This window comes from Rhyacophila brunnea, unplaced genomic scaffold (assembly GCF_057557595.1).
Source record: "Rhyacophila brunnea isolate RB1 unplaced genomic scaffold, BYU_Rbru_1.0 scaffold_1, whole genome shotgun sequence".
Classification (NCBI taxonomy): domain Eukaryota; kingdom Metazoa; phylum Arthropoda; class Insecta; order Trichoptera; family Rhyacophilidae; genus Rhyacophila; species Rhyacophila brunnea.
Genome location: NW_028232751.1, coordinates 5,186,276 through 5,211,670, shown reverse-complemented (window position 1 = coordinate 5,211,670; position 25,395 = coordinate 5,186,276). Strand labels below are relative to the sequence as shown.

At 32.7% G+C, this 25,395-nt stretch overlaps 1 protein-coding gene across 1 annotated transcript; it reads left to right on the top strand.

Annotated features, from left to right (window-relative positions):
* The first annotated feature begins 217 nt into the window (after positions 1 to 217).
* On the top strand, positions 218 to 24,299 carry LOC147079403 (neurexin-1-like). Its single transcript, XM_085940786.1, has 4 exons — positions 218 to 325; positions 16,175 to 16,309; positions 21,356 to 21,484; positions 23,804 to 24,299. The coding sequence occupies exons 1-4, from the start codon at positions 274 to 276 to the stop codon at positions 23,857 to 23,859; spliced, it is 372 nt and encodes a 123-aa protein (XP_085796912.1). The 5' UTR covers positions 218 to 273; the 3' UTR covers positions 23,860 to 24,299.
* The last annotated feature ends 1,096 nt before the right edge of the window (positions 24,300 to 25,395 follow it).

Sequence of the window (25,395 nt, the reverse complement as noted above, 5' to 3'; positions counted from 1 at the left end):
CTTTGTCCTGTGTTTTTATGTCAAGTTGTGACAATTAGAATAATAGTTATCTATGTGTTTTTAATGATATGGATGCAGTTTCGTTTCATCGGCCCTTTATTCGGACGCAAACTCTGCCTCCCATTAATAAAAAACGATTCTATTATATTGCATAGGACATTCACATCAAAATGAAGTCATTTCATTATCATCACTATAATAACTGTGTACATTATTATTTTGATACCATAGCCACAAGGAGGCGAACAGTCGTCGGGAGAACACCAAACTAACATGTCGCGAACACAAGATATTATATTTGTTTGCTTGCTGGCAGTTTTGCTAGGTGAGTACTATATTTAACAATATAAAAACAAACTATTTAATTTATTTTTTTATATATTTTATTTCACACGATAAGCTTTAAATTTATTTATACATACAATACTGCAACATCCGCTGCGTGTGGTATTTCATCTAATCTAAGATATTTTAATATATTATATCTAATTAATGTATTTTAACTTTTTAATCGCAGTGATTTCTTTTTTGTGCACTGTGAATGATTATAATTTACCATAGATATTTATTTTATAACTATCGAGTTAAATATATTTTTTTATTGCTTATTATAAATTTTAAACCAACGCTAATTTACTTTACTGTGTTAAATGTATGTTATACTTATTTATAAGTAATGTTAACGTATATCATAGCGCATTGCAGGATGTATTCATGATAACCGATAACGAGCAGCATCTGTTACTTGTCGCCATAATAGTATTATCAAAACCGTTCAAAAGTTCATGGCCTTATCAGTCCGTTTTCAGATATTTAAAATGTTTTTCTAGCACACACATTGTTATAAACATTATTCATATCATTTTATAGAATAATCGTAAAATGAAAATATTGTATTTACATTTAATTGGCGCGAATAACACACTTTTTAAATATCAATAATCTAGCATATTGTTTTAGAATGTGAATGGAAATAATTATTATGGATTTAAATAATTTAAACTAATTTAAACATTACTCAATTACTCTTAATATTGCGTATTTAAGTACACGTTTGTAATTAATATGGTACACTATTATATTAATATAATAAAATGAAGTATTACAAGCCTTCGCATATACCTACGGCTAAAACTAGACCGCTTAGTTTATAATTATTAATTAGTAATTACACACAATATTGAATTATTTGTTATTCAGTAATGTGACCGCAGAAAAGTTCACGCATTTAAAGTGAATAAAAGCAGGCCCGTTCCTAGTAAGTGCGTGGCCGATTAGAATATTTGCGCGAGCCCCTCAGCATGTCCAATGAAATTAAAATCTGCCATACTGAAGACAGATCACTAATTGGTGTCTAGAGAAGTGAACATTTGAAACGTTGTGATATTCACACCTCTTTCCTATGTTAGTGACATTTTAGTTTCCCGATGGCTGATATAGGGTGTCCACTAAAGAATTATAGCAAAATATAATTATGGCTGCTTCCATTCGCCTAAAAATACTGTTTGACGTTATTTAAAATGTAGTTAAGATGTAGTAGTCTTGGATATCTTTATTAGAAACACATCGAACATTTTTTTGAATAATGGGTGCTAATTTTCTTAAAAATTCTGATTCTACTGTTCAAAGCGCCGCGTTTTAAATATTTCGCAATCACATAATTGATTGAAATAATCAAAAACAAACTCTTCTATCGTAGTTTTAATTTATATTTTTTTTTTCAATTCCTGTATCCACCCGATTCGTGAGGCCTCCTAAAGTGCGAGGCCAGATTTTGCCTAATTGAAGCAGACAATCACAGAAGCCTACAATATCACTGTTATGTGGGTTGCATTACCTATATATCTAGCTAATAGCAAAGAAAACGACGGACATTAAAAAAATGATTTTGCAGTGGCGTTGCTAGAAATATTGAGAGAAAATAAGTAATAAAAAAGTGCAGATGCCTACTGTGTTTTTAAAACAACAAAACTTGAATTTTAGCGCTGTTTTTTTAATTCCTAAAGTATTAAATATTTAAGGCACCTCAGTTGAGGCACGGTCTAAAATGATCGTGGCTAGGCGATGCGCGGATTGCGTGTCGCGGGTGTAAATGACGCATGCAAAACGAAATATAATTTGTCATATAAATCCAACATGCATCCTTTTAATGTTCTATTAGTAACAATAATAATATATTCATTGACATGTTTTCTTTTTAAAGAAAATGGGTAACGTTTTTAGTCATCTTTACAAGATTAAAGAATTAATACGCCCGTCGCCATCACGAAACAAATTGACGTGTGCCCAGCTCGACGTTCTCTATCAGAATGCCAGCGAGTAGTGAGCGAGTACAAAATTTCGTCGCGCCTATGGTTGAAAATTATTTGTCGTTTCACTGATGCATCGCCTTAATGTGTGTAGTCAGTGCCAATTTTTGATGCCAACTATATAATTATTATTATTATTATTTAAAGAAATAGGTATCGCATTAAAACACAAAAAAATAATTGCAACACAGCAAATATACTGATTAGTGATTACAATAAAATTTATTGCACATGGTACTGAAATACGAAACTTATAATTTGAGACATTTTTTTCAAAAATCTTTTCTATACATAAGAGAAATTTAATAAACTAAATTTTAATTAAAACATTGCATAAATTATCAAAAAAAATGCCTCAAATTGCAAGCTTCGTATTTTCGGCTAGGTGTCTGGTAAATGAAATATTAACTAAATTTATATTATTAAAACTGCGTACCTATTACATAATTATTGCGTGTGGCGTAAATAAACGATTCGGTGTTACGTAAGTTTTTTTTTAAATCTTTAATACTTACATACAATCCTATGTGAACAATAAATTCAATATTTTCAAATAAAAAAACATTCATGAGAAACTGAGAATTAGGGTAAATTATCTGGCTGGGAAAATATGTTATTTTTTTTTAGTCTACAGGAAAATCCGATTTATTTAGTACATTGGGCATGTCCAACTTCAGTAGGTTATTATTAGGCTTAGGATTTTTAGGTGCTTAAAAATGAATAATAGGTAGGTACCTAAAATACATAGATATATTTGGAAAATTTCATAATTATGTGCTAAAAAACAAAAATAGGTGCTAAAAATGTAAGTATTACAATAAATCATATATATTTCAACAGTTTAATTATTTATTATTTATTCACCAACAGAAAATGCTTTATAACAATAAATAGTAAAATAATGCTTTAAATTTTCGAAAGTGAATCTTTGACGATTTGATCCTAGCAATTTTTTATATATGGAAAAACTTCTTTCCACTTCTACAGATGTTATTATTGCGTATGTTTATGATATTTATCTATTTATGAAGTAGAAAAAATTGAAACATCTGAGGCATCTGATGTACCTATTTTCCAAAACAGCTTTAATATTCTGCAGCGTTTGAATTCTAGTATTTTTTATTTAAAACACTATTTAATTTTGTACTTATTTTTATTCCAATTCGTCCAGGAACATTTTCTTATTTTAGCAGCAGTATTACTTAAAATATTATTTTGCTCCACTGGTGACTTTGTAGATGAATCTAACATTTCAATTGTGTTTACTAGTGTTTTGTTAATTAATTTTGTTTTTATGTGAAAATATGTGTTTGAGCCTAAAATATGTAAAAATATGTACCTAATTATCCAAAAATATTTTAAAATAGGTTCTAACAAATAGGGCTTAAATATTTCAAAATTGTCTGAAACAGATAGGTAGATATTTTTGATATTTTGCTGTGGGGCCACTCAAAAAAAATATTTAAATACCTAAAAATCCTAAGCCTAGTTATTATCAACCTTCCAGAATTAAAATTGACAGTGATCCACGACACTCCACATTGACATTCTTCAACTTATAAAAACATATTAATAATATTTAATAAACCACTATTTTATTTAAGAGCATACTTCAGTGAAACGGCAAATAATTTTCAACTATAGGTGCGACGAAATTTCGGACTAGCTGCCAATCGGAGAGCGAAAGTCGAGCTGTGAATACGTCAATTTGTTTTGTGATGGCGTCGGAGGAATTAATTCTTAAATCGTGTAAACATGACTTAAAAACGTTACCCACTCACTTGAAAAAGAAAACATGTCAATGAATATATTATTATTATTATTACTAATAGAACAATAAACATAATATTAAATGGACGCATGTTGAATTTGTATGATAAATTATGTTTTGTTCTGCACGCGTCGTTTGCACAATCTTTGCGTCGCGTAGTCACGATTGTTTTAGACCGTGCCCCAGCTGAAGTATAGCCATAACGAATGTGACATACTATATTATGTCAAACGTGTGAAATGCGGCTCTTCGGTGGGTTAAGTGGGCTCCCAATATCTCTTGATAAAAATATAGGTATTTTCTTTCCCCATTATAATTATTGTATTTTCTTTTTCTTAGCTTTTCTTTCTAAATGTTATAAGTGACAAGATGCGCGCATTATATTTGAATTTGTGTATTTACTACGTGAGAACGACTATGGTGTGACTATTTTTTACCACGTTTTTATTAGCTCGTATTCTTGTTTGTCCAGTAAGTACATTTTTTTTCTTGTTTGTCCAAGATTTGTATTGGACGATTGAAGATTTTTAATTAACTTCACGACTAGCTAGACATTTGAAACTTTTAGAATATATCAGAACACGACGACAATGCATTCTTTTAATACTTTTAGCCATTTTTAAGCAGAATTGAATTCATTTTCAGTTAATTCTGTTTTGTATGGAAAGTTATTATTGTCGGTTGCTAGTCGGTCCTAGCAACTAATTATTAATATATACGTGCGTTACTATGGAAATCAATATGAAATGTCAAAATGACATTTCAGTAAGTATTCCATAATATGTATTCATTATTTCTATCAAGTACAATAAAAAGTTTTTATTAATACATAGAATTGTCAAGTTTATATGATTCAACAGAAAATTTAAAATCGTGGTATATAAAAAGTTATTTTTATCCTGTAATTATATATTATATGAACATCCAGAATGTGGCTCTCGTTGACCCCATGTATGCCCATCCCTGTTCTATATATTGACCATACATAATTTGAAAACATCTCATATCGTACCTCATGGTCATACCATCAGGTGTCAATACCGAGGCCTAACAACTTAATTGTATTTCACCATTACAAACAAAAACTCAATTTCCCATTCGTCGTAAAAATGATAAGTTTTGATCTTCTTTTGGGAATCAATTATTTTTTCTTTGGTGTAAAGATCATACTGCGTGACGGTAAAAAAATACATCTAACATAAAGCGAGGAGATTCACATCTTCTATTTTACAATACGAATCACGATATGAAAAGGTCATTTGGGTTTCCTCGCGGCTAATTTGAAAACGACTGCTGGCTAAGGAAATAAAAAATGTTAAACTCCCCTTCAAAATATCAATGAAATCATAGTATATTATGCCCACGATGGCCGAGTGGCTTAAGTGTCGGTCTATAATGTCGTGGGTCCCAGGTTCGAATCCTGGGTCTGGCAAATACACACATTATTTTTCAATTTGTGTTTGAGTCAGAGTATGGACCCAACAGGTTGTGGCTAACATCCATTTCTCGTACAAAGAAATCTGTTAATACAAATCTCCAGTCTGTGGAAGCCCATGTGATCCTATGAGGATTGGACATGGCCAAAAGAAGAGAAAGAAGAATGTGTACATGCTTCTAACATTTTGCACTTCTCAATTCCTATAGGATTATTAATATAGATTGATATAGACAACTTGATATAGATAATAATATATATTAGATTGGGGCAGGCGAAACAAACTACAATTCAATATTGATAAATGCAATCTTTTGTCGTTTACCAGAGCCACATAAGTGTTGTTTTTCCAATACTCGATGCATGGCAGAGTTCTGTCACGAATATAATCTGTAAGGGACCTTGGCATTACGTTTGAGAGTAAACTGACATTTATTAGCCATATATGTAGTTACCATTTGTAACAAGGCGCTTAATATGTTGGGCTTCGTCATTCGTAGGTACTTCCCGGGTTTTTTCGGATGTTACGGTATTAAAACTTTTGTTTAATTCATTAGTTCGAAGTAGGCTTGAGAGTGGGTCTATTGTTTGGGCACCGCATCAGTTGAAGTATGGCCTTATGGTTGAGAGGGTTCAGAAGAAATTCTTGAGACTCCTTTACATGAGGATGTATGGATACTATCCGTGGCTTTATCCAACTGACTTTCTCTTAGGTATGCTTACATACTGCAGTCTGCAATTTAGAAGAGATATTTATTTGACTACGTATTTTTTTCGACTTATATGAGGTAATGAGAACTCTGCCATTCTGGGCAGTGTTGACCTATATGTACCTGATAACTATCTTAGAAATAGAGAGCATCAGTTGTTTATTCTCCCAAGGTGCAGAACCAACCTGCCACTGGTAACGCCAATTGGGAGGGCGATACCTATGTTCAACCAAATTGCTTCGGGTGTTGATATATTCCACTTGCGAGAGGGTGAGATTAGGTGGACGCTATTTTACAAATTATTAAAATAGGGCCCTTAACAAACTCAATGTACTTATTTGAACACCTATATATGTACAATTGTATTGTCACTATTGTCACTGCCTTGTTATGTTTATATTATGTTCTCTTTTTATATTTTCATTTTTATGGCTTTTATTACTTTTTTTTCTTCTTTATAATAATGTTTCATGTCATGTTGTGAACGTCTTAAGGCTATACTTTATTATAAAAAGCTAACACTAATTTGTCATAAAAAGTCGACATGCGTCCATTTAATGTTATGTGTATTGTTCTATTAGTAATAATAATAATATATTCATTGATATGTTTTCTTTTTCAAGTAAATGGGTAACGTTTTTTAGTCATTTTTACACGATTTAAGAATTAATTCCCCCGACGCCATCACAAAACAAATTGACGTGTTCGCAGCTCGCTATCGCTCTCCAATTGGCAGCCAGTCCGAAATTTCGTCGCACCTATAGTTGAAAATTATTTGCCAGTATGATGCTCTTAAACTTATAATTTGTTATGTCCACAATATGCAATAAAAATATAAAATAAATAAATATATTGATTATGGTGCACAACAATCGATTTCGTGTATGGCGTTTCGATTTTAGTATTGCCGGTTGCTATATCCGCTGCTACAAAGGGACTGCACTAGCTACACCACTGCGTTCTAGCATGTATAGGCATCTATATTACCCAAATATGATACAAATATAACAAAGATATTTTGAAACTAATACCTACCAACGTAGATTTATTAAATTTATAATGAGTATCTAACATTTGGTTCCTTATCTACCCATAACTGTTATTTGTGTATTTTGTGATTGTTCATCAAAATATTCTAAGTAATGATGGCTCACGTATGTGAAGAAGTACTTATAAGTCATCATCAGCCGGGGTCAATCCACTGCTGGATGAAGGCCTCCCCAAGTTTCCTCCAACTCTCTCGGTCCTGTGTCGTTCGCTGCCACGTATTTCCGCCGAACTTTATCAGTTCGTCAATCCAGCGGCTTTTAGGGCGACCCTGTGGCCGTTTCGTGCCCCTTGGGTACCATTGGATGACGGCATTTGTCCAGCAGCCGTCTTTTCGACGAGCAATGTGCCCCGCCCATCTCCATTTCAGCTGTTTGGCAACGTCTATAACATCGCGTACTCCTGTCTGCTTAATAACCCATTCGTTTCTCTTACGGTCCTTTCGCGTGATGCCCAACATACACCTCTCCATGCCTCGCTGTGCGACTCTTAAGCCTTTGGACATCTTTCATGTTGGGGGTCCACCCTACGCTTAAGACATAATGGTAGGTCATTCTTGAAGATACTATTTAGACGTCCGAAAGCACTCCATCCCAGCTTTGTTCTGCGAGCAATTTCATCGTGCATGCTTATAAGTAAGGCGTTTAAAATAATACGAATGAGATTATTTTATTATGATTATAATTTAAATTTTGGCCGTTTGATTAGTAAAATTCCTGGGCCAGTCTCTGAGAAACAAATCCACCACAGAAAGTAGGTACTAGGTAGGTACCCATATATTTGTCTGTTTGCCTATACAGGCTATAAAATGTTGTGTAGCACTGGAATAAAATAAAATTATCTTATAGCCGTTGCAGCATCTATTCGGATCGTTGAACTTTTGGGGTATGATGTACCTACGTATTCTTATTCTATTATAAAATGTATGATTGTACATTATTTAAATTCCCGCTAAAACACTTGATTTATTATTCTTCGCAAGCGAATGTGGCAAGCGTTGTTATTAAATTTATAGCGTCCGAATTGAATAAGATAATGACTACAAATGTTAAAGTTGTTAAACGTTACCCATTTAATAGATACTCGTTGCCATTACCTTATTAAGTTATTTATTAGAATATAAAGGAATGTCTCAAAGATCACTGATCCTTAAAATTGAGTTTTGTGTTTAAATATTTAAGATTTGTTGAACTCCCAGAAATTGCGTGGTCGAATCACTTAAATGTCAATTGATTCACTTAAGTAGGTACGTGAATACAGGGCCGCATTTACCCTTGAAACAGCCCTATATAATATATATATATATATTGTGGGCCCCAATATAATAAATAATATCGCATTTTTTTAAAATACCTACATAATACTTTTCTGTTTGAAAAGTCACAAAATATTTTTATTACTTACTTTGTCAAAATTGTTATTCACTCAATGATGTTTGCCGGAATGACGTAATCGGCAGCGTACGCGTTTTCTAATCAAAAGGTCTATGGACGCGTTTGTTTGAAATAATCATGACGGGATTTCGCCACATATCAGCTGGATTCACTATACTGTATTCGTAAAAAAAAACTCTTCGGTTCGATAAAATAATATTAGGCCCGTTTCAGACGGGACACCGGTGTCGCTATAATATAGGAGGCCTTTGTATTCGAATAAAGGGGCCTTTGTATTATGTTTATGAACACCCCAGAGCTAATGAGACAACGCATAATTTCGCGTTATAAATTAGAACATAAAACTGGCTGCGGTAATAAAAACAAGTGTATCGGCGGCTTGAGAATGTAGCGGCCGACGGAAAAGTGTACCGGATACGCATTGACTCATTAGCTCTGGGGCGTTCATAAACATTATACAAAGGCACATTTATTCGAATACAAAGGCCTCCTATATTATATCGAGTGCGACCCGGTGTCCCGTCTGAAACGGACCTTTGAGGTAGTGAATATAATGGACATTAGCTATTCATATCAGTTTGGAAAAATACCTTTCTCCATGTCAATTAATTTATTTGTCAAGCCCGGTTGCGGTTTCAGATACACATGGTTTTGATGGACCAACAAGTTTGTAGTCTCTTTAGGAAAAATATGCCTATGGGATAAAGCACTGCAGCAATTTAATTATCTAAACCCAGCAATTTCACGGTGATTGATCGTAGATTTAAACTGAATATACACCATACAATCTAACAAAGATTTGCTTCGTGGAAAACCGCCACATGTTAAGAACTTTGTTGACTTTTTGCTAGAGCTTCCTTAGTACAATACAATATTTCAAGATCTAATCTGTAAAACATTTTAAATACAAAATTATATTACTTTTAGCTAGAAAACTTTTTTTTATATAAATACTAAAACTTTTTTGAAGATAAAACAATTTGATTACAGGGGCTTTTTTATTCTGTGAACATTATTTTACAACGTTTTTCTTAGGTCGTATTCTTATTTGTCCGGTACAAAGCTTGCAATCGATTTTTAACCTTTCCCCTAGCTAGACATTTGAGACTTTTAGAATATATCAGAACACGATGCCAATGCATTTTTTAATACTTTTAGCCATCTGTAAGTAGAATTGAATTCATTTTCAGTTAATTCTGTTTTGTATGAAAAGTTATTTCGACACCATTATTGGTTGCTAGGGGTCTGGGGTCCTAGCAACTAAATTATTAATATATACGTGCGTTACTATGGAAATTAATATGACATATTGTCAAAATGACATTTCAGTATTATTTCTATCAAGTACAATTTTTTTGATCGTATAAGCTAGTCAACTCAAGTTTATATGATTCAACGGAAAATTTAAAAACGTTGTATATAAAAAGTTCTTTTTATCTTGTAATTATTATTATATAATTTATTATCAAGAATGAACCAATTTGGTTTTTTTTTTGTTGCATGATACGCAATATTTATAATATATGGTTCACTAAAATTTGATTGCATGGACGAAGATTGTCAGTAGGTACCTCCGTTATAAATAAAATATTTTTATTATAATTATAATCTATATTAATTATTATTATTATTATATCAAGCGGCCATCGCATAAAATGTTTTGTTTGAGAATTTTATGCTGTGAATTTATTGTCATTAATTTACTAAAATATTACATTAACGATAAACAATATTGAGTGAAAGCTGGCACTCTGAGAGTTTTGAATTTAGCGACTCGCGCTTTAGATGTCTACATATAGGTTTGGTAGAAGCAGACTTGAGAGTGGGTGTATTGTTTGGGCACCGCATCAGTTGAAGTACGGCCTTATGGTGGAGAGGGTCCAGAAGATAATTTTGAGACTCCTTTACTTTTGGCTGTATGGATATTATCTGACTGACTTTCTCTTAGGTATGCTTACATACTGTAGCTTAAAATTTAGAAGGGATCTTTAATTAGCTACATATTTTTTTCGACTTATACGCGGCCTAAATGGAAACTCTGCCATTCTTGGTGGTGTTGGCTTCTGTGTCTCTGATAATTATCTTAGAAATCGAGGGCATCCGTTGTTTGTTCTCCCAAGGTGCAGAACTAACTTGCCATTAGTAATGCCAATTGGGAGGGCAATAACCATGTTTAATGAAATCGTTTCGGATATTGATATATTCCACTTACGCGAGGTGAATTTAGGTAGACGTTTTTTTATAAGTTTTTAAGATAGGGTCTATCAATAGTTCACTCTGTGGGCTTATATCTACTTTTATTTTTGTTATTTTATTACGTATTGTATTTATTAACTCACATTGCTCCGTATTTTTATTTGAAAAATTGTTAACACTGATTTTATATCACATCGTGAACGCTTCAAATATATAATTTGTTATTTTCATTATATTATGTAAAATAAATAAATAATTTTGAAAAAAAAAACACAATTGAGCAGCGCTCGAAATGAAAAATTTACGAACCGGAGCGGTCGACAGTTTTCTGAAGATATTCACATATTTATCAAATTGTATGTGTCTTTTTAGAAAAATAAGTGTATTAGATTTTTTATTATACGGCTTATCTAGCTCATTCGGTCAAATTATTTTTTCCACGAAAATGAGCGATAGTTTTATCGATTTCACGAACAGAACGGCGCTCCGGTCCATTTCGAGCCCTGGACTAAAGTTGCAATAATCCAGAGATCCCTGATTGGCAAGAACGGTAAAAATAAATTAATTAAAGAAATTAAGTATTTTTGTAAATTATTTGTGAATATTGCTAAAAATCTTGTTTTACATTTGCACCACTAATGCAAGGCGTTCTTATAAGAGTGCAGTCCTCACAAATATACCTAACTCACAGCACATATTATTATGTATGATGTTTGCTATTAAAGAATTGACAATGCGAAATGATTTCGAGCTTTCCCCTTTCAGTTAAATTTTCATGATATTTAGGTTCCGTCTCCAGTGGCGGATTTAGAGATTTGGAGGTCCGAAACATAAAAAAATATATATTTTTTTAATTACCAACGTCGTAAGTACCTACCTATCTATTTCCAGAATCACATGTGACAAAAAAATGTTATTATTGAAGATGAGAGTATTGAGTGTTATGACTGATGACACATAATAATTTTAGTGGTTTATTTTTTTGTGTGTAAGTCCTATGCATCTGTTTTAGTGGTTTTGGTATATGCCCCTTTAATGTTAGATGTAAAGATTTTGTTATGATATGGGTGATATTTTACAGTGGCGAAGGGTGGAGGTAGGCTGTTAAGATTCGACGTAATAGTGCACACTATACTTTGTCAGTCTAACGTATTTGTTTTAATTTAACAAAGACTGTTTCCGACTTAGAAAGATAAACTTTAACTAAGACTATTTTTAAGTGTTTCCCAAATTTTCGACATCTGTGTACCCCTTTTATAATTTTCGTAACACCAAGTACCATTCGTCAAAAAAAAATGCATATACTTCAATAACAATCAAAATATATTTATTTTTGTCCCTTTTTAGTACATATACAAAATAATAATAAACGAAAAATAAAATTCATTCATAATAAAATATAAATAAAAGTTATCTTATAAGTAATATTCATTATAATCAATGAGAAGAATGAAATTGTTTATGTTGAGACAGATCATCATAATTTGGTTCCCTGGTTGTTGTTAATTTTAATCTGAGATGCGGTTCCACAGCCAAAAACTTCACATAGAGATGAAGTTGGAAAAGGCAAGATGTATTTCAGTAGTTTCTCTGTTGCAAATGGATACACATGTTGCATTTGCAACCAGAATGATGTTAAAGTACATTCCTTATATTTATTTTTCAAGAATCCGTCTGAAGCTAATTCCAACAATTAATTTCTCTTCTTCCGCATGCGATAAACTTTTTAGCATGGATGTTGTATTGGTGTCGTATTAATGGTTGTTGCACCAGGCGCAGTCAAAGCTCGGTGCAGCGCGTAAAACTACCCACCAAACACTTCCCATACCCCAAGGGCGTACGCATACCATACTTTGGGAAACACTGTCCTATGTAATGTAAAAACATCAGAGAAATAGCACAACACACTATGTCACAAGCGGGTAGTTGAGCGTGTCAGTTCGAGTTCAATTCATGTAAACTAATAAACAAATTTAATATTGATATAATTTGCAATTCGAGAGTTTCCTCTTTTGATAAAATGATCTAAACTAACTATAAATACATTATACTGTGCTCGAAGAGTAAGTTATCGATGTGAAAATCTAAAGCAGGCTTGCCGAGGACGAGGATAAGCTTTTCGCCTTTGATGGGTTAACCATTTTTATGGTTGTATTGGTTTTCCAATGGATTCCTTCATTTTGACACTCTATTTCTTTATCAACGCAAGCTATGCAGAGGATAGGTAAAGTTGGAGAAAGGTGATCCAGATTTCTTCAGTATTTATTCCAGAATTATCACGATCCTCATCCACGAGGGTGATGTCGAAGAAAAGAGTGATTACGATTTAAATATATTTTATTAAGTATGTTAAATGAAAAACTTCACAAAGCGTATGGTGAAAGTACAAGATTTGCATGAAAACAGTCAATCAAAGAAATGTCTTCAATTGCTTTATTTTAAAATAATACCTATTATAACTACTTATTTTCCTTTCAATAATATTCTTCGACTATCTTTTTTCACAATCATGGTCACATCTTTGCTTGCTGTTTTGTCACACTGGATGTTTTCTAATCCTGGTCAACCAGTTGTTGACAAAAACATAAAACACGCAAACAAGTTCGCAGGAAAAAACGATAGAATTTGTGAAAATAAAGTAGTATTTAATCTACTAAGAACAAAATCAATTCCCATTTTTCCCATATGTATAAAGGGCAAAAAACAGACAAAAAATACTATACCTACGGGTAAAAATCGCGGCACATTTTCCCAGAGACTTGTTTCAAAATTGAGAAAAAAAATCTATATTGTGTCAACGATGTTCAAGACGCTTCAAAGACGATCACTAGTAGGATAGAAATAGAGAATTAAAGAAAATACATTTTTAGATGAATCGTTATTCTTCGTCGGACTCCAGAATATGGAAGAGTCTCCTTGCAGTATCATCTTGAGGGCAATAACCATGTTTAATGAAATCGCTTCGGATATTGATATATTCCACTTACGTGAGGGTGAATTTAGGTGGACGTTGTTTTATAAGTTTTTAAGATAGGGTCTATAAAAGTTCACTCTGTGTGCTTACATCTACTTTTATTTTTGTTATTTTATTTTATTTCTTATCTTATTACTTTTCTCACAACTCACATTTCTCTGTATTTTTATTTTAAAAATTGTTAACACTTATTTTATGTAATGTCGTGAACGCTTTAAATTTATTGAAATAATTTGTTATGTTCATTATATGTAAAATAAATAAATTTGAAAAATCTTCATAAGTAGGTACCTATGTTCTAAAGTATCTGGGTACATAGTCACGGCTCGAAGTGCTATACGTTTTCAGAGTTTCAATCTTAATGATATTATAACCATTCAAAATCAACTCTTTCAAGGTATTTATACTGGTTGTTTATTTATCTGTATACATTCAATAAATACCGCACTATAAAATAAAAATACGAATTTCTATTATTGTGTATTATTTTATAAACGTGGAGATTATGAATAATATCTACAAAAACATTAAATAATGTAGACGTCAGTAATATTGAAAATATAAACCTAAACATTATGTTCATAATCATCTCATGAACAAGTAATAAATAGTCATGTCGTAAGAACTAAAAGAAGACTTTGTTTTAAATATGAAATAAATAATTTATTTATTTAACAATTTACGTTATGTAATAATTAAGTAACATCTGAAGATTTCGTCGATAATTGTCAAACTATACATAATAACATATACGTAAGTACATCTTAAAATTATTAAAAATTAAACTTATATCACTATCATCGTCATCATCAGCCGGGTTCAATCCACTGCTGGATGAAGGCCTCCCCAAGCTTCTTCCAACTCTCTCGGTCCTGTGTCGCTCGCTGCCACGTATTTCCGACGAACTTTACCAGTTCGTCAATCCAGCGGCTTTTAGGGCGACCCTGTGGCCGTTTCGTGCCCCTTGGGTACCACTGGATGATGGCATTTGTCCAGCGGCCGTCTTTTCGGCGAGCAATGTGCCCCGCCCATCTCCATTTCAGCTGTTTGGCAACGTCTATTACACCGCGTACTCCTGTCTGCTTCCTAACCCATTCGTTTCTCTTACGATCATTTCGCGTGATGCCCAACATACACCTCTCCATGCCTCGCTGTGAGACTCTTAGCCTTTGGACATATCTCGTGTTGAGGGTCCACGTCTCGCAGCCATACGTGAGCACGGGTAGCACACATTGGTTGAACACCCTACGCTTAAGACATAATGGTTGGTCACTCTTATGATATAAGAGTATCTATATGCCATAAATGCTACTATTATTGCATTGTTTTGTTTTATTTCTCCTGCCATTACAGTAGATACCGACCTACCTTAATTAATGTCAATAGCATCTGATGGTTACAAATAAACTAAATATCTAGCGTGTTTTCAGCATATTTAAAGCAATAGGAGGCATACAAAAATACTAGTAAAAACGCCATAAGCTAGGTGCGTTTTTTACAACTTAGATCTGGCAAGAAAATCGCTAAGTTGGCGATAATAATCCTGATGCTTTCAAAAGTGCGAATTGCTACGCACCAGTATGGTCGCAGTGCAGATATGACCTCTTCTAGATTGAAACTGTATCCTCATATTTATCAGGTATATCAGCTACCTGTAGCAAGGGCTGCAAGACTGGTGGGATTTGAACCCTTATAACTACTGACAGGTATCGCGCTACTGTGCATTAAGCATTAATTTCTAGTGGGTATATATATATCTGAGGTGTTTTCAAGTTATGTATGTTCAATTATATATGGAATGTTACATTCTCAAAATCTTGTGAATTATTCGTTGAATAAAAGAAATGGTTTATTAAAAATGCAGAATATTGTTGTTTGCACAGAGTTATATTATATTATATAGCCTATAAAATAAATAAACAAATGTATAAAAACTTTTTACAAATATTTAATATTAATAAACTATGTTTTTATTCAAATGACCATGTTTTTTGAACTCTGTCGTAGATGGAAAATATACACAGATAAACATGTAAGCGCGAACATGTTTATTCTTTCACTAGAAGTAGCGACGTATAGTTTCATAGTATTGTATTGAAAGGCGTGTAAATTTTTATGATGCGACAGTCTAAATTACCTACATTTAATTTGATTGCAATGTTTACAGGTTGAGTTTCAAACGAATGTTTGTATGCGAGCTATTTGTATTAATATAAACAATTATATTGATTTGCGGATTGATATACTACTAGGTATTGATATACTGAGCTTTAGACAGCTCATTTTTATTTAACGGTGTAATGTTAGTATTAATAATATTGTTTCTTTGTTCTCGTAGGAAGTGTTTGGACATGTGAATTGGATCAAGCGCACACTGGATGTAAAATTCAATCAGGACAGTGTTTGTGTGGATTCGGCTGCAAATCTGAATTTAGATACGCCTCAAATGCGGATTGCAAAAAAGCTCTCAAAGGTATGCTTTCAAACTGCAAAAGTTTATTTAATAATTATAAAGTTTAGTTTATTGTCAATAAGAGTGGTACAGTTCGGTTATGAGGAATACAGCGGCAAACACATTTTGAAAATACCCGATATACTGGATTATTTGTTAGGTTAACCTAACCTAACCTAAACTAACCCAAACTAATAAATAATCCAATATATTGGCTATTTTCAAAATGTGTTTTCCGCTGTATTCTTCATAACCGAACTGTACCACAAGAGTTTCTTACTTCTCATTAGACACTGCAGAAAAAAACACATCTGGTTTAATAATATTCCATAAATTTATTTGTTGATTAGGTCATTCATGTTAATAGCTCTCCAAAACATACCCACCCCGCACAACAACCAAGCTTAATTGAGTTTATCACAAGACCCTACGTTTGGATGCAGTGACGTCCCTAGACAAAATGCCGCCCCTAGGCAGTGCCAAAATGCCGCTCTATTTTTTATACAGTATTTTTTATCATCCTTTCATAACTGCAATATCTAAGAAATGTGTTGTATGGATACATTAGGTAGGTACTAACAAAATATATATCTACCACTAAAACATACAAAATTAAATTTATAAATATTTCCCCCCCAAAAGTGGGATTTTTTGACGTTGGTAATATAGTGGCTTCTTACACATCACGTAGGTACCCGACAAAAAATTAAAGTCCTGTTAAACCTTTTAAATTAATAATCAATACATTTTGTTTCCAGCCGGTGAGCTGATTTTTTAAATGGAAAGATATTTTCATTATTACTAAGTTTGGGTAGCTATTTCTATATATTATACAAAATGATTCTCCTTGATTTGCCGCCCTTCGAGTAACTGCCGCCCCAAGCGATGCTCAATCTGCCTACCCCTACGGGACGTCACTGTTTGGATGTAAAGCATCAGTATTTTTTTATGACTGGGAATGTCTCAGGAGCAATTACCCAAGACTTAGGTCACCATGCACTCAAGTGTACTTTGACGGAATTGTCATGACTTTAAGTTATTAAGTGCCCATGGGAGAGAGGAGCATATAGATAATAAAATTTAAAAGCTATTACAAAACTGCCGAATACTCAACAAGTAAAGAGATCGTTACACCGCATATTTTCTAAATACCACAAAATTGGCCTTTGTGGTGACCAGGTCGGATGGCCCGATGAGTTCAACAACTGGTTGAACCGACTTGAGCAGCTCTTTCTTTTCCATACACATTTTAGGACATTCCCAGAGGATGTGGTATGCATCCTGTATTTCTCTGCCACATTAACTTGTAGAACAGGTAACAAAACCAAGCTTATAGAGCCTGCCAGCGAAGCTACCATGTTCAGTCAAAAATTGGGAAAGTGAAGGAATGCTCAAAACGTTCGAATCAGCAGTTCGGTCCATCGGGCCTTCCGACCTGGTCCCCACAAAAGCCAATTTTATTGCATTTAAAAAGTTTAAGTTTTACTGGAGGCAAGAATATCTATTAGCTTTGTTTCGTATTATTTTTTAATACTATTATTTATAATTTTTATTTTTAGTTAGTTCTCCATGATCCTCTTTCCCATGGACACAATTTATTAAAGAAGTCAATTTAAACTTAGTGAAGCACACTCGAGTACATGGCGACCTCAGTCTTGGGTAATTACTCCTGAGACATTTCCAGGCGTATATACTGCTGATTAGGGAATCCAATCCCGAGCCAAAATTCTGATCCCGGGATTTCGGGATTACAATTTGACAATCCCGGGATTGGCATTTTTTTCCATTGTTAATATAAAAATTTTATATTTACAAATAACATTGATAAAATCGGTCAAAAATAAATCTAGTATAATTTATACTATTTAAGACATTTATTGTTAATATTGTATACGTTCAATCTTGGAAATACACAAGTTTAATGGAGTAAATAATATTGTAATATAAATAATAATGTGAATTTAATATGAGATTGCTGTTTCTGATAGTAAAGACATAATGAATGGATTAGCGAGATTTAAAATAGAAAAAGCAAATAATCATGGCGTACTTATGGCCTTTCCGCATCATTTCCCGGTCATGACAAAAACATTTATGCGTTTTTCTTAAAGCTTGGGTGTTTGTGGTTGTTCAAAATTACTAACAACCACCTTGTACGAAAAAGCAAGGACATGGTTATCAATAATTCTAAAAAAAAAAAAATATCATGGTAGAATTACTTTGTTAAAAGTGCGAAGCATTGTTTTTTCCAATCTTTCTCACTTTTAATAATTCATGTGAAAAAATAAAATGAATCGGCAACGTACACATGGGTATAAATCAAACTTCATTCAAACTCAGTTTATTACTATTTCTATGTATTTTTTCTGTTTTATTTTCGCTTTTGTTTTATTTTCCATAAAAATTGATAAAAAAATCAATCCCGAAATCCCGGGATTATGTTTATCAATCCCGGGATTCATAGGTATCGAAAATAGCTTGGGATCCCGGGATTGGAATCCCTACTGCTGATGCTTCACATTTAATCGTAAGGACTCGTGAAATGTTCGATTAAGACCAAGTATGGTGCTGTCAATTAGGAAGAGTAATTAAATCCACTTTACAATAATTATTATAATTTTCTCCTTTACCTCTCTAAGATTCTCAAAATAGTAGGGAACTATAAGTTATATCAAGGAGTGTATCAGTGGATGTTAAAAAGAAATCTGACTTTAGAAAATATAACCCAAAAGTTAGACAATGTGTAACAGAACTGTAGCGGGCATCAGTCTTCATCGATGGACAGACTGTGACAATGATAATTCTGGCACTCTAGCCAAGGATGAACCATGACTACCCCAAGCAGGTTCTTCACTCGAACCGGCTCCCTTTGTCCACTGGATTATTCTTAGCGTTTGCAAGTCTCTCTGTAGGGTATCAAATCGTAGATTTCATGTACTGTGTCATAATTCTGGTCTAGACTAAAATAGTCCTATGTATGATAATTTCAGAAGAATTTGGTGAAATATAAATTTGTGAAAAAGTGAAAATTTAAGTGTAATTAATATTTAATGTAATTATATAATAATATATAATTTTTTTCTACATTAAAAAGTCCATGAGGCTCAATGATAGTAACACACCCAGGCTTTGAAAAAATCAAATACATATACTGTGACGTATCAAAACCTGGATGAAAGGCCGGCATTTTACGCACTGGACTACGAGGGCTGCCTTTGTATTACCTGCTTCCCTATGGATTATCCATGTTTTTCATTTATCCGTGCCGCCTCTACCCACCATTAGCTCGGATAATCAGGAGTCTACTGTATTGCAATTTCAGTAAAACATCTAAGAAACTTTCACGAGATTACAGTATTGGAAATAATATCCAGAATTATAAATCTTTATGTCAACTAAAACACCAATCAAGAGTGTTGTTAAATTTAAGATGCCTAGTAACCAGATATTTTATTGAACAAACTTTCATTTGGTATTGATATTAGAAAATATATATCGCTCATCCAATAAAATAGAGTCATCAATAAAGTAGATTTTTCAGTAGAGCCAAAAAATTAATCTGAAAATGGTCAAAATCACATTTTTTTATGTTTTCCGCATCACTCTTTAGAGCAATGCCCATGTTATATATATTATATTTGGATTTGTCGTAAAAAATGCTATAAGTATTAAATTGTAAAAGAACTCATTTTACAGAAAGAAAATCGTGAAAAACTTGAGTGTTGACACTTTTTTATTTAAGTTTTGGGAATGTTTCCAGAAAAAATATTCAATTCGAATTATGACAATATAGTCACTTTCTACTTTATGACTATATTTGAGAAACGAAATACAGTATGTGCACACACCGACGCGCCGTAAAGTCAAAAATGACACTGTTCGAGAATGAACACGTTCAAATTAGTCTCGATGTAATACAGTCACAATTCCATCTAGTGGTTAAATATTAACGCTAAAATTATGACTATTTTTTAGCAGATGGAGATTTTTCTTGTGAATATTTCTGTATATTTAACTCAAAATCGTGTTTTTTGACTTATGACTCTATTTTATCGGATGAGCGATATGTAATTATAAATATATAATATTCTTTTTACACTACAACAGGCCACGAGGCGGCCAGTAGTGTAATGAAACAGTAGTGTAGTTGTAGAAGCAAAACGATCACATAAGCACTCTGGTTTTGAGAAATCACATATATATTATGTTGTGACCACGCCGGGATCCAACCCGGAGCCCCCGGATAAGAGCCCAAGGCCTTACCCACCGGACCATGAGGGCCGCCAGTGTTCTGTCTAATCTTGGGATTAAAAATAGAGTAATAATAACATTTTGAAATTACAATTCTTAACCTACACCACTTCCATTGACAATATTTTTGACAATTATTATTAATCGATACCGAAATACCAGTTTCAAAAATAAAAAAATACCGGTATTTTTGGTATTAAGATAGCATACACATTTATGTTTTTCGAAAATGAATTTAATGTTATTTTTCATTAATTACTACTTACTAACTCTATTGTATTTAGTATAAGTTTTATCCCGCCAAAACACAGTTAATATAATATTGACTGTATTAAAACAAAATCCCGCATATTATATACTAATAAAATTATCACGATGAATTAACATAACGAAGAAGAAAACATGCATGGTAATTTTTTTTGAATTATTCTATAACTTTTTACTATTGATCCAACTTGATAATAATTATAATCCAACCGGAGTTGAATTTGATAGAGATTTTCCTGTACCTGTATAGTATTTTGTAAAAAATTAGCAGTTTTAAAATATGATCTATACCTACATATTGATAAAAGTCAACGTAAATGTAGGTAGGTAATTTAGGTTGCTATAAATAGTATTTTAGATCAATTTTAATAGTTATATTTATTAATAGGTACTTCTTATTGTATGACATGTTTTGACGAATACCGGTATTATAACCGGTATTCAATAAGAAATACCGAAATACCGGTATTGATATATTTATTCAGTATTGCAATCCCTATGTCAACATATAATAATTTTTCTGTTTCATAACAAATATAAAAACTGCAGAACGAGGTGTGAACATCTGCTCAAGAATGCCATGCGCTAACAAAGGGACGTGTATTCAAGTAACACAAGCTCCACGATTCAAATGCCGGTGTGAGGGTACTGGATACTATGGAGCCCGATGTGAAAGAGGTCTGATAATAAAATTATTAATTATTTTCCAGAGTAATCTAAACTGTAGGCACATAAGTGGTGTTTTTATAGCTATTCCAAATGGCGTTTATTACATAATTTATTCCCCACAGTGGAATAGTGCATCGTTGCATGTTTCTGAATCAGTAGGTACAGGTTTGATTAACAAACGAAATATATACTATTTTTCAAATGTGGATTGGACGAACGGCCATCAACCATTACAGAAAAATCTGTTTACATCTTCTCTACACTGTAGTGGCTTTTATATTCTCTGCTCAGGATTGAAAATATTAATTTACCTTTTTCCCCATCTCACTGATTTTCTATGTGAGGATAGTTTTAAAGACGGTAAACTCCATTTTGACTGTTATTGATTCTTATTCTGTAAGTACTTTTTCATCGTATGTGTTCATACAATATCAAATTCAGCTCTGTTTCTAAGCTAATTAGAACTAAACCGAAAATTGATTTGTAAAGTTGTTTATATATATTCATCAGTTGCAGTTTTTATATTTTACGATTAACTTTAAACATTATTTTTTATTAATTTTCATAGTGTTATAATATATCATTTCATTATTCGCTATGTTTACTAAAATAAAATATTCTATTTTCTGTCTTAAATGCGTTAGGCAGTTTTTTGCCATTATCTCAAAATGGCTAAATATGGAGGTTACTGACTTTTAAACTAACAGTCTCATGTATACAGTTTTTCATTAAAGCCTGGTTCAGATTATGCTACTATTTTAGTCGAGTGGCGAAAGGTTTTATAACTAAACATTTGTATGAACAAACAAATTTAGTCAAGTTACTTCATTTTGTTCTAATTTTTCGTTCGAGAGCGACCCCCACCACCTCTCACTAAATAAGTCGAGAGTCAAGTCTTTAAACTGTCATTTCGTTGGAGCAAAGACACAACTTTAAAATTTGTGTCGGAATATTTAAATTTTAAACCATGACTGCTATCGGCGATAGTTTTCATATTTTTGTATTGGGGATTATAATTGTTATAATAAGTCAACCGTGTAAACATATTTATGTGATTTACTCAAAGCCTGTTTGTTTTGTGATTATTTCACTATTACTATTATTACTACACTACTGTCATTAGGACTCTATTGTAGTGTTACAAATAAAAATATGTCATACACCCGATCCTCTTTTTTCACGGTTTGAAAAAAGTACTTACCAATTATTTTTTATTTGCAGTGATTTTTTTGCTTTAACACGGTTTAAAAAAACTAAAAAGAATAAAAACACGTATGTATGTACATGTTATCAAAAAATTGCGTTGCAATAGACCGCACGCCACTGGTGCATACATATGTTGCTTCGGCATCAGTGTCATTAAATATTTCCAGCGATGAGAGTGATTTTTCGCCACCGAAAAACAGCAGTAAACGGGCACGTTTATTGTCAAGTAGCGACACTGAATGAAAAACCCTACATATATTTATTTCTCTATGATAAATTTAATTTAAATCGAAAACTAAATATGTATTTTATGTATAAATATTTTTATGTAAGTATAAATAATAAATAAATTAGATTTTTTTTGAGTTCAAGAATTTCGTATTTTGAGTTGATTTTAAGTAATGGTACCTATCTACCATTTTTATATGGCCAGCTTATCTTTTTTTACAAGGTTTTGTTTTGCACGGTAGTTGTTGGTGCGTCCCTTGCAAAAAGAGGATCGGGTGTATATGGACGACCCCCTAATATTCTAAATATTTTGAAAGCCGTAAATGTTTAGTTCTTATACAATGTTTATTACTTCATCAACATTTATGTATCTTTGTCTAGACCAGACACAAGAATCTCTCTTCTCGGTTATCTCCTGATGGCTGAGGATCGTCATGAGCTTGCCATCGCTCTACTGTGACTTGTCTTCCTGAAAGCTACCGAAAATACCAGTTTTGAAATTATTTGATCCCCACCGAATAATGTCTAAAAAACCGCAGAATGCGTTTCAGCCATTCCTTGTGTCTGTCCAATAAATACAAAGCAATCGGCGCCACATTTAAAAGCATCAATTGCCTTCTTCTACCTTGCTCTCAGGGTCCATGAAATATGGAGAACACTACTATTTCCACAAGCATCATTTTTGTAGCAATTGAGATTCCTCAATCCTTCCATATAGTATGACGTGTCATCATGCTTTTTGCAATCTGTGTGCGCCTTCTTATTTCTGCATCATATCCGCCTTTTTATTTATGCTTTACATAAGCCTTTTCCACTAATGGTCAATCCCAGATATACAACCTCTAGACCTCGGAGTAGAGGCATAAGAATAATCCTTATATATTTTATTTTCAGCATGCCCGGTGAGCGTTAACGGAGGTGTTTTCCCATACGAGTGTGTGGTCATATGATGAATCAAAACAACTCAAGCAGGAACTTACTTGTGAAATCATTTCTCTAGGGAGTAAAGAAAACCTTTGTAGTATTTGACATAAGTTTTTTGTATTAATTTTTCTGGACATTCTAGTACCTAAAAATGTATGTTTCTTAAAAAAAAAATCCGATGCTAGGGTATTATTGTAATCATATTTATAGATGTGGATAAAAGCTAGACTGAAAAATTTAACCAGTTTTAACGGTTAACAAAAAAAGAAGCCCTATAGTTAAATGAACTATTTGAATCAAAGTATCTAATAAGTAAATTAATAAAAAAACTCAATTGTACCATGCGATGCTAATCTCTAATTAAGATAATGTTATAGAGGTGATTATAAGTAGCTAATGTATATTATGGAACTTAAGTGAAAATGGATCTGGAAATTATTTTTAAAAATAAATAGATTTTTATTAAGTTCATTTTTTATTTTTAGCCTAATTTAAACAGTAAAAAAATTATTGATGATTTTGTAATAAGACAAAAATAAAATACGTAACTCTTGTAAGTAGGGTATATATCAGTAAATACAAAATAATGGGAAGTGGGTTGCCTTCTGGATGAGGCTGAAAGAAGATTATAATCTCGAGCGTGGAGAAATATGAGACAAACTTATCAGTGTTAAAGAATTTACACTGCGTAAAAATTGTTTGTAAGTTAGTTTTTTGGTCGGATTTAATACCTACCTTATAAACTTTAAAAGAATTAAAAAACGGAAGTAAACATCGCTGTCGGTATCACTAGCACTGTCTAATTCAGCTAAATCTTCACCAGAATAAGCAGACAAATTATCGGCGAATATTTCATCATCACTTTCATAATTGTCTGAAGCCATTTTTGAAAGATTAAATAAAATATCAATTAAAGATATTTCACTGGTAAAAATACACCCGTATTTCAAAACTGAAAATTCAATATAAATCTTAGTAGATTACAGATATCTAAATATCGGGTTCCAATCAACTCACGTAATAATTTATTGCTCAGCTCGCATACCAGCGTTATCTCACCACACAATATTGTACAAGTGTAAGGAATGTGTTCCATTCTGTCGAAAATGAACAATATTATTGTCGTCTTTTCACTCACTCCTCAGGGATAGCATAAGAAGGCATACATAATAATATTATGTATTTATCACGCAACATAAAAAATAAATATACTCGCAGTGTGACGAACAAACCATGTTTAAAGAATGAAATGTCGCCTTTCTCCTCATCTAGTTTTAGCATTCTTTCGTCTACAGTAATATTATAGTTTGCCGATTCATTGACTCTAAGCGCACAAGCTCTCATATGGACTGCGTAAGAGTGTGTGTGTAAGTAAATGAAACGGCAGCTACTTATTTTTTTTGTAGTGTGTGTAGTTTGAGATGTTTTCAAGCCGTTGACATAATATTCCTGTATGAAATAATCGAGTAGAAATACTTTTCCCGCTCTTAAAGTGGAGACGGGGTAAAAGGTATTCCTACCCGTCCCGCCGATAGGCACCAGTAGGGCACGCGGGTAGAAAT

Excerpts from the sequence above, each read along its gene's own strand:
- LOC147079403 (XM_085940786.1), top strand. The coding sequence starts at position 274 with ATGTCGCGAACACAAGATATTATATTTGTTTGCTTGCTGGCAGTTTTG. Across the intron at positions 326-16,174 it reads CTTGCTGGCAGTTTTGCTAG|GAAGTGTTTGGACATGTGAA; the intron begins GTGAGTACTATA and ends TTGTTCTCGTAG. Across the intron at positions 21,485-23,803 it reads TGGAGCCCGATGTGAAAGAG|CATGCCCGGTGAGCGTTAAC; the intron begins GTCTGATAATAA and ends TTTTATTTTCAG.